General features: G+C 45.6%; 1 protein-coding gene across 1 annotated transcript; it reads right to left on the reverse strand.

Moving 5' to 3' along the window:
* Window positions 1-2,238: 2,238 nt before the first annotated feature.
* F4822DRAFT_427174 (uncharacterized protein) lies at window positions 2,239-3,532 on the reverse strand (the record flags this gene model as incomplete). Its single annotated transcript, XM_051460692.1, has 2 exons — window positions 2,239-2,976; window positions 3,455-3,532. 2 exons carry the CDS (start codon window positions 3,530-3,532, stop codon window positions 2,239-2,241), a joined length of 816 nt encoding a protein of 271 aa, XP_051317099.1.
* Window positions 3,533-10,903: the final 7,371 nt, after the last annotated feature.

The following is a 10,903-nucleotide window of genomic DNA, read 5'->3' on the forward strand; positions in this document are numbered from 1 at the left end:
AATTATCACTGGTTCTCCGTATCCAAGCACACAAGAGGCCCGACTACAAGGTTGAACAAACGGGCCAACAAAGGCGAAGGATGTGGCGTAGCTCAGCTATACACACGACTTCTCAACAATGATCTAATGAAATATGAAGCCCCTTACAGATAAAATGGCGCGAACGAGATAATAATAGGAGAAAAGTTAGAGTGGGAAGGAATCCGTACGAAGAGAACAGAACACGTTGGAAGAGTCCTGAAAGCAGTCATGAGGCGAAATTCCGCGAAGATATCGTAAAGCCAAGCCATCCGCGGCGTCATTCCCGCATCTAGATTCGGAAGTAAAAAGATCCTACCGCTAGAGTCTTAAAAAAAGAACATCAACAACAACTATCTACCCTAATCCAGCGGTAATCATCCAGAAATAATTTTACCAGGAAAATTTTCTTTCTTTCGAAGTTAAGGTTCTATACTAATCATGAGAGTAACATGGCAATGATAGTGCTTATGATTCCAAAAAGAGGTGAGAATATCGTTCTCTTGACGCAAGGGACAGAAGGGAGCATGTTTGAGGGATCGTGACCCACGTCGATGTCTAATACTAACCAACAATTGCGTACGAGCGAAATCGCAGAAACTAGAGAAGGAATCTATAATACTGTGGCAAGAACAATTTGGTCAGCCACGATAAGAGTCGTCTCTGATAGATGAGGTTAGATATTATTAGCCAATGTGTCACAATCCAACTCTTCGTCTGATAGAACGTACTAGACTCGACCACGAGGCTATTAGTTAGCCTCAGCCCGATTATTCAAATCAAAGAAGAGTTTTTTCTCTCTCTCTTGATAATACACGATCATCTTATATAAGGCTAGCGAAAAGAGAAAGACCGTTGCTAGTGCTCACTCGCTCACGTAACCCGATTCCGACCCAACACTCCGGTACGCCCGAACCCACGTGCATGGACATGGAGATGCGTGTGTATGTGTGTGAACGATCCCCCACATCACGTCGAATCACATAGGATGAGCGGTCAAGCGCCCAGACTTTCTTTCGAGGATCAGGGTTATTTCAACGCCGTTATATCCGTTCTGGGCAACGACTCCGCGGCTATTGGCTGACTACCTAGCTCCAAGAATCCATATCGGGTATACGACACATAGATATCAGAACACCTATAATACTAGAACTAAGGGATGTATGTATGTAAGTTGCTGACGCCGGAATCATTGGATAGAAGGAACAGCCTTACGCACGCAGTCGATCATATAATTTGATATTACGCACGCACGCACACCAAACCAAACCACACCATACCACCCCATTCAACATACGCACATACGGCAAAGCACGTCGTGTGACGTGGGACCCCCTGTCTCTGCAGTCGGGAAATAAGCGGTAGGGCTGTATACTGGGGAATTTTTGCGAATTTGCACAGCCTCGGGGTACGTGTAGATGAATTACCTAGTTCGACTTAATAGGTATCTCACCTACCCACACCTTCACACCTTACCCACGAACCCCATCTAGGTAACACCCACTCAAATTCCGACGGATGAGATTCGTTCCGAGTCAAGGGAAGGGAGGGAAGGGGCCTCGCGTTCGGGTCGGATCTGATTAGTTGCGTGGTACGACAGGTCAAAAGCCGTGATGGGAACCAGGATGGACACGCTCGCGTCTTCGTGCGTCTGGTTCGTCCGTTTCCTAGTCAGGGATATGTGTCAGATAGACGTGATAATGATGAAATATTGACGAGCTGAATAGGGAATTCTAAGCAAAGTGGTGGTGGGCAACTGCTACAGCGATCAGCGTTGATTTACGTTGCTGCGTGCGTAAGCAAGAAAGCAAGATGAGCAAGATCCTGATTTCGTAAGTATGTACGTACGAAGTTGACTTTAGGCACTATGAGGGCTTCTAGCTTTTGGCCCGTGGCTATCACATTATTAGAAACTAATTGAGAATATCGTGAGATTTTCACTAGAGTTGAAGAATATGGTAGTGATAGTGAATATGTGGTTTAAATTAGAGTACGTATCTGCTTGAACCCCTTATAAACTTGTATCTCAGACCTCCTCAATAAACCAAGCAGTGTAGAATGGTATACTTATGCTAAATGCCAAAACACTCCTCCCGTATGCAGCCCTAAATATGTATGTGAGAAATAATGAAAATGCCAAAAATCCACGACGCCGTTGATATGCATATATGCTGAGATGTCCCCCAGGGACAATTGAGATGCGAGAAAGAAATAATGCTATTAATCCTTAACCGGTAACACGAACCGAACCTTCTTCCGTGGCTTTGCAGCCGGTATATCTATTGGTTGCGTTTTCTTATCTTGATCGTCAGTGAGGTCTTCGATGCTTAACCCCATCTCACTCATCGTTTCCTTTTCTGGTTCCTCCTCGATAGAATAAACGTCGGGACTTGGTTCACGCCATGAATGGCGCCGTTGTAGCGACTGAGTAGGTGATCTTCCCCTAAGAGCACGTCGTGGTGGTGCGAAACGCTTCGATGGGCGCCCCTTCGGTGACCCGACGTGAAACGAGGCCGGGGATAATAAGGCCTCGGTAGTTTGAGTTGTAATAGTAGCAGTGGACCGCGTTTGGTCGAAGAACTTTTCAAACCCAAATGGTAGAGACGTATGACCATGTGGATGGAATCGGATATAATCTTCCTCGTCATCATCGTCATCATCGTCCAAAACAGCACAATCTGCTAATTTGTCTTTGGGTTTATACTTCCTAAGACCATCGAGAGTGGACGGAGATACAGTCCGAATGATTTCGCGAGGCCGGTTTGAGTCTTCTATCCCGGCATCAAATTCAAAATCAAACTCAAGATCTTCATTCCCTGGTGTTGGCGGTGTAAGGAAATACATTAAAGGATTTTCTTGAGGCCACTGGGCGTCGGCGTCATCGTCATCCGTCGAGTTGGTATCGTCTTCTAACGACGGAGGGAAACGACTAGGACTCGGCGGCCAAGTTGGGTCCGACTGCCCACGTATGGGTATATTAGTTGGTAACAAAGGCATGGTGGTATTTATCGATGATGAGACCAAATAGTAAACGATATAAAATTAAAGATCGTATTCCGTAGTGACCATTCTCTGATTAATACGGCGACGACTTGAAGGAAATAGACGACAGTGTCTTTCTAATATTAAACTCAACGAAGGTCGCCAAGCTCAAACCGGCTCAAATAGAAACTATCCTGAAGGCGAGAATATCAAGCCGGCCAACCACCTCAATAAAGGAAATTTGACGAATGGTGAAACACAAGAGTGGCGCAAAAGCGTAGAAAGCAATGAGAGCGGGGAGGCCACATAATATATACTACCACTAGGCAGAAGGTTGTCAAGGAATGGGTTAGTCACCGGCTAGGTTAAGAGGCTGCCTTGTGAGTCGCAGGCTGGAGAAGATGGTGGTCATGCTGGGGAGGTGCTCAACTGGAAAAGGAATGCCTTAGGGAACTTGACAGAGCTCGTGAACGGAGGGGCTATCTTCCTGGAATGAATCACCTAAGAGCTGAGCCATGAAAGGCTCAGACATCTAATCACCTCCAAGCTGATTACTAGAAAGGGCATCACGCGTCAGAGATGGTGTGTGGATTGGTGCGAAGGCTGGGTTGATGGTGTGGGGGTCACCAACAATGATAGAGCATAAGCCGGCTTTCTTAAGACATCGAGGCCACCAACTCGGAACTCGAGCTCGGTCAGATAGCCATCTGACAACGGTGTACACAAGCTTTGAGCCGAAACACCCGTAACTCGGCCGCAACTGTATTATTTGTGATTGCGACGTTCGCGAGGCTCGTGGTTCGTAAGTCTCCTTGTGATTTGACCAAGTTGAGGCTTGATCAAATTGACTTGCCTTTGGATCGACGAGTACGTATGCACCGTACCTTGCATGAAGCTTGATTGCGGCACAGCCAACACCAGTTCGTTTTGAATATCGAATGAGTTATCTCATTCTGACGAGTTCTTGACGCAAATGGTATTTTTCTTATTTCCTATGTTTTTTTATGTTTTACTTTTTTCTTTCTAAGCGAGAGTCCGAGTTATGCGACGCCACACTACGTTAATGGTAAAGTGATTATCGCAATTGTCTCTATTAGCATGTAAGCTCTTCTATAATATGACGGAATTAAATGAGCACTTGCAAGGAATAACTCATTAACTAATATCAATCCCATCCCTTTCCAGAAATAGTGCGATTGTATTGATGGTTGCACGGATTGTGATTAGCTATGCTATTCGCCTGACAGCACCACTTTCAATATGGAGATATCTGGATAGGTAGAAGAATTACCAAGGAATGGTACCTCGTTAAGAGGAGGATGTGACTATTTCCTTGGATTTGGGGTAACACTAAGGCCCAAACACGAAAGTAGCGTAGGTATTTCTGCACCAGGACTTGTGTCAGATGACGAGAGATTGATCAACTCCCTAGTAGAATTGGGGGGGGGGGGGGATTGTCTCGATGGTGGTAGCAGTAAAGGCGCAAACTTTGGCCATGCCGACATCTGAATTGAATTCAATGTAACTCCGGGCAGCTCCGTGTAAAAAGACCGACGGTCATCTCCTGTCTGTCGTATTATGGGTGATGATATTCTTGATGATAACTCTTCTCAACTTGTTTTTTTTCTAGAATAATCGATAATTGATGGTATGTAGATGCAGATAATACGGGAAGGAATAGGTAAGCACCTGGACTTTTTTTTTGACATCTCCAATTAGTAACACAACTAATTTAGCCTTGGTGTGGTTAAAACTTCCAAGGTTGTCTCTGCTAATAGTGCGAGATTGCCCTGTTGTGATAGCCCTGTATTTTTCTTAGGAATGTCTTTGGGCACTCGCCTATTGATCTCGTGGACTAGGTGTAAAAAAGCACCCCGCTATAATCGAGTAGATGACGTCAAGATGAGAATTGCCCAGTATTAAACGGGCATCTAAGTGTAGAGGAAATACAGAGGAAAAAATATGAGGAAAAAAAAGAAACCGAAGTCATTTCGGGTAGACAAGAATGGTAGCCCGTTTAGAGAGCCCTATTACAGATTTATCAATCAGAGCCTAAGCTGCATGTCCCTGCATATCATCCCTTGACATGCATGTTGTAGGGGAGGGGATTTGAGATCGAATTACTGCAAGGCGACTAGGCCGGCATGACTGGCGATTTGTCCTTGTCCTTGAGATATCGATGTTATGTTGGTAGGGCTGAGAGAATCTGGAGGGCAGGGCAGATTGGGTAGCTGGGAAGATTGGTGGGAAAGATAGCTGGGCAGCGTGAACCATGAACTCTCCCTAAATTAAATTTACCTAAACCTGTGGCTTATGGGCCTCGTGGCTTGGAATAGATAACCTTATAGTCACGTGCGTCTAGCTCTATTTCTAAAGCCCCCTCCCTTCATTATCGATATCTTCTAATTTCTGCCTTCTTTTAGGCATACATTTATCGAGGTTCACGCTTGAATCCAACAAGAGCCCTTAGGTCTGGACTCTACGCCTTTCTCAATATAGAAACATAGTTTTATTGCCATCGATTTGAACCCTTAAAATTTTTTTTCTTGGAAATGCCTGAGGGCCGCTTAATTCATAAGACCCACTATCGTAGGTCTCGCCGATGGTTACCATCTAGTATTATGCCCGACTAGAGGCTCCGTTGATAGGGCCGACTGGGGTTGGTTTACGAAATATTCGTCGTATTGAAATATCTTGTTCGGCGCCACAAGCCATGATATTATCTTTGGGAATACAACGGGAACGACCCCTTACAGGCTTGCTATCGACCGTAACTCCTGATATGTTCAGTTATGTTATTCTATACGTGAAAAATCTTGGCTGAGAGAATCGCATCAGCGAAATAAGCTGAGTCAATATCCAATTCTGCCTGCCTGACCGGAATTCTTTAATTGAGGAATATCCTAGCTTCTAAATGGTGGGTTTAGACGGTTGGGCACCTATCTCCTTGACTGCCTCAAGGCAGCAATCCCTAAAACACCCTTCGGAGCGACGCCCGAATCTCTATTATCGCTTGCCGACATCGCAATAAGATTCCCATGACCACTTTTGACGATCAACACTTTATCAAGGAAAGTAGTTGTATTCGGACATCATGCCTGGGCATACTCCATAACGCAATTGCGTCGAGAGAGTTCCATAATATTCTTCGATGTGGGATTGCTGCCTTACGCCAACTGAGGGGTTATGGCGTACCCTGGATGGCGAAACATGGAGAAGGATGAGGAGATGAAGGTTCTATCAGCTTCTTTAATCATAGAGTAGGGAGACAGAGACGACAGCCATCTGGGGCATACTCAACAAACCCTTGCAAACGGAACTGCCCAAGTGATAAGAGAGAGCACTAAGCTGGATGTGCATTATTGGAGTCGTTTTTTCTTTTGCCGAAAGATGGGCCGCTCCTCCATCACTCTTACATCGTCTTTGCATTATCCAGACCATCAGACCATCAGAACATGAGGGGTTCAGAAGGGGGGCAACGCTAAACGCGGGACAAACTGGAGTCGAGCGTCAGGACCGGTAATCCTAGATTACCCCATCTATTCTTCGTTGGTGACTTCAACGACTAGAACCATCTCCGTATGCCACGATACGAGGGGTAATCCATGTGGTTAAGACCTCGAATCTTGTGATCGGGTCTTAATCTTAGATTTCGAAGATACCTTTCAGTGGCAGGTTGTACTACGCATTGACCTCTTCACTCGGAATTCATTTGCCGTTCAGCGCTTCATATTTGATCTGTCGAATCAGTAGGGCAGTCTGGTGTAATGATGAGTTCAGGGAGTCATTATTGTTGATACAAAGATGTACGCCCACCAATGCAAGCTGCTTGTTCTAGTAAGTTACACGATCTCGTCCCAGTCACTCGATCCCATTGGCGTGCGACAACGCGTTGCTGCTTCGCTTGTGAGTATCAGGTTTCGAACCTAGGTACCTGGTCATGGGACACCGCGAACTTGCGTTCTAATACATGGAGTATTCAATGTCAGTGGACCAGCCTCATCACGAGCATCTGAATGAATTTTTGTGCTTTACTCCATCGTACTCCTGTGCTCTGCTTTTCTCGTTAGTGACTTGTAGGTATCGACTACATTGTCTCCTCACTAATCTAGAAAAATTATCCATTGGTGGTAATTATTTTTGGAAATTTCCGAACCAATGTACCGGAATAAGGCTGACAACTCAAGCGATATTGAGGCACATCGTGTCGACTTAGAGAGAAGAGCTGATGAGCTGGTCCGAAAAGACTTACGAATTCCACCAAGAACTTCAATTTAATCTTAGTGCAAGAGGATTGTACTTGCTAGTATATTGGGCTCGGTCTGACCGGCGTGAAGACTAAAACCGGTAGTCGCTGAGTCGTGGCAGATAGTTGTACAACATCGACGACATGTGTTCACATTCTTACGGCTCGTTATGAATATAATATACGTCAACTTCCTCACTCCTTCGGCATATCGGAAGAAAAAGTAATAGCCCAGAAGGTGTACCTCGGTGGCGTTTTTTTCCTGCTGGGATTCTTTGAATATGTAGGTGGTGACGTGAGGATCTTGACCAAAAAGAAAGGCGGTGAGCTCGCCTGATGGTGTACTGGCTGAGAATGAAGCTGTATCAATCCAATGGTATCGATTCAATTGCCAAGGAGACCCCACTAGACAAACAATCCGACTTGCTTGTCCGTGGGTATTTTGCCGGCACGCAGCAGATGCTAATTGGATTCGGCCAGGTCGTTGAATATCATTCCAAATTCTCACCGAAAAAGAAAAAAAAAATGTCGTGTTGCCGGTCGGCTTACGGTATCCAACTCAGCAGACGCGTTACTACGAGCACTACTGTTGTGTAAACGAGCCTCACGTAGAGCTGTACGACTCACGCTTGCTGCTTTCTGTTTCTCATTTGTTCAAAAGTGCTGGGTAGTTATGAGTCTTCAGTGATCTAGTTCTGGCTAGTTTCGTAAACTAATAACTTCAAACATGGGAGGATCACGCATCTACCCGTATAAGTGATAGAGATTGTCGTGCTGCATCTGGATCCTTGCATTTGCGTCAATGCTTTGTTGTGTATGTATGTTGTATGTTGTATGTGGCTATGTACGTACATCATACATAATGGATTACTCTGTGGCTACCTGCAGTGGATCATCTTCGCTGTAGGGGCCGAACCGAGCGAGCGAGCTACGGCTCTTACGGTGACTCATAAGCTGTAGGCTACGTGATGACTTTGCGCAATCACGATTTAGTGATATTTCTGCGAAAGACTCGAAAGTAGTATTGCGCACATTATATAAGAGGCAATCACCGATTTATAGTCAATCTCTTCCACGATAGGGAGTCTTAATTAGGAGGATATCGTAAATTATGTGGCTAATTGATAGTCTCGAGGACCCCAACTACCGTTGTGAAGGAATATAGAGGTATGATTGTCGCAGGTGGTGGTCAACCTCTGTAGTATGAATTTATATTGGACGGATGTGGTTTGGTCTAGGTGGATGACATGCATCGCTGGCACGGTCTCAGGCGGGATAGATTCACCAAAAAAGAGGTCCAGAATACTCTTAGGCTTATTCACGACCAATCAACTTGCATACACCAAAGAAACGTGAAATCTTTTCGCCCCCCTTCTACGCCTCGATTCGAAAGGATCATCGTTTTTCATTAAGGTGGTGTTTCCCACCCGAGAAACCGTATCGTTCCGAGACTGTCCGTTTCTGCGATACCTGATGTAGTAGTTGATATGGCATTGGTGATCTTATTATCGCTCATCAATCTTACGCCTTTTAATAGGAGGATGAAGTTATCAATGAGACATCGGGTGATACTTGAAGATACTACTACGATCTTGCCTCGCAGGGCTGCCCTACCGATACTTCGAGAGTGAGCATATGGTTATCCATTCGGCTTTGAAGGGATCAGTCACGAGGTATGCTGGCTGCTTGAAGACTCTGCATGCGCATGGCATACCATTGATTAAGAGCGTGATGCGGCGCAAAACAAGGAACAGTTATTCGGTAATAACTTTGAAAGATACAGGTTCTCGGGTATGTAGGAACCAATTGTTGTGGTGAAATGTGAAGAAGAAAAAAATAGCGCTCTAGGATATGTATCGACTTATAAGAAGTCGAATAGTTTATGCCCGATGGTGTAATGACATCTGAATTTGGCAATATCGCAACAAAATTATACATTTGGGGATGAAAAAAGGAAGGGAATAAGTAAGAAAGTGCTTACCTAGATCCTACATTTACGCAATGAAGGACCCCCTCGTCGTGGTTGACGACTTGTCCCCATCGTTCGAGTCCAGCTAGTCCTATGAGAGAGACGATACTGCTGAATCCCAACCGATGCATGCGTCCTGCATATTCTAACCGGACCAGTCTAATGGCCTCTTGGGTTTCCCGGTCCTTCTTAGGGTATCTACCTAGGTAGGTAGGTAGGTAAAATGGTTTAGGAATGGCTCGTGAGATAGTGCGCTGGCGTCCCGTTTCTGCCTGCACCTCTTCTGCCGTCTGCCTGCTGGCAAATAGCATTCCACGGGAGGAACAAAATGGACGCCATCGTCATCGTTGCTCGTTGTCCCAGAGATATTCTGTTTCTCCCTCACTCCCCTATCCACTGCCGTACACTGCTCCCATTTCTAAGCTAGGAGACAATAATTACGAATAAACAAGATACCAAGGCAAAAAACGGCCCGGATTTAACACAATTCGGACATCCTAAAACTTACCAACCTGCCTACTTCTTGCGATTCTCCGGCGCCTTATTGGTACCCAAAGCCGCAAGCTATGTAATCGGGCATTAAACCCTGGTACCTGATTAGACAGATTGCCAGCACTGCATTCAACTATTTCAATTCTTTCGGGTGGATCTTGCTGTCCTCGTTGTCCTTTTTCGCCTCATGAGAGGACGAACGACTGCTAATTTTTTTTTATTCTTCGTTTTCTTTGCATGGATTCCCCATAACGCCTCACGACCCACGCCCACCTATAACTTACCCCTAACGTCGCCACCGAACCAGTTATATCTATAATTCGTCTGGAGACAACCACAACCAACGGAAAAGTCGTTGTGGATTGTGGGATAATAAGATCTGCACTCCAAGGGTCCGCGAATTGGCGACATTGGTGTTTACCAATCAATTCCTTAGCGAAGAGAAACAGAAGAGGACAAGCCGGAAACTACGGCGTAAATTGTTAAAGGCGGTTTAAAGGAACGAGAATAACAACCTCAAGGAGAAATCTGACAGGGACCGCCTCGCCCTGAAAAGGGAAAGGTGTTTATTATAGTTGAAGACGAACGGTGACCATTGATTCGACGAGGCGACATCTTAATAGGTTAAAATCATCCAGGAACGTCCCGAAATCTCTGTCGCCTTGTGGGACTGGCTGACCCACCGTTGGGTACCGTTACCGTCTTTTTTTATTATTCTTTTTTTTCTTGGAATATTTCTCAAGGGTCTAAACTCCATACCCGGCTAGGCGTGCAGTATTGTTGCCAACTACTTCCTCACAAAAACCCGGGGGAAGACACTCTAAAGTTGCCAAGCCTTATCTTACCCTTCCTGTTTCTGCAAGCACTCAAAGGGAAAAAAGAGAGAAGCGAGAAGGAAGAGGAGCGTGGGTTTCGGCAAGGCAAAGCGTGACCAGGTCGTGGGAAAGGGAAGGCAGAGGGTAGGTAAAAAAAGAAGAGGGATCGATAGGGAGAGAAAAAGGAAAAGCGCTCCCCAGTTTTTGCCTATCGATATATTACCGTATCGATAAAAGCGTCGCAGTCGGTACGTCTACTACCCAGGTACCCCTCGTCGGTCGAGGAAACAACGGTAGACCCGTGAACCGCCCCCCCTGCTCCCCTGCTCCCCTGCTCCCCTGCTCCCCTGCTCCCTTCTCACCCTTGCTCGATCCCACAAC

This window comes from Hypoxylon trugodes (assembly GCF_022578975.1).
Source record: "Hypoxylon trugodes strain CBS 135444 unplaced genomic scaffold F4822scaffold_3, whole genome shotgun sequence".
Taxonomy (NCBI): Eukaryota; Fungi; Ascomycota; class Sordariomycetes; order Xylariales; family Hypoxylaceae; genus Hypoxylon; species Hypoxylon trugodes.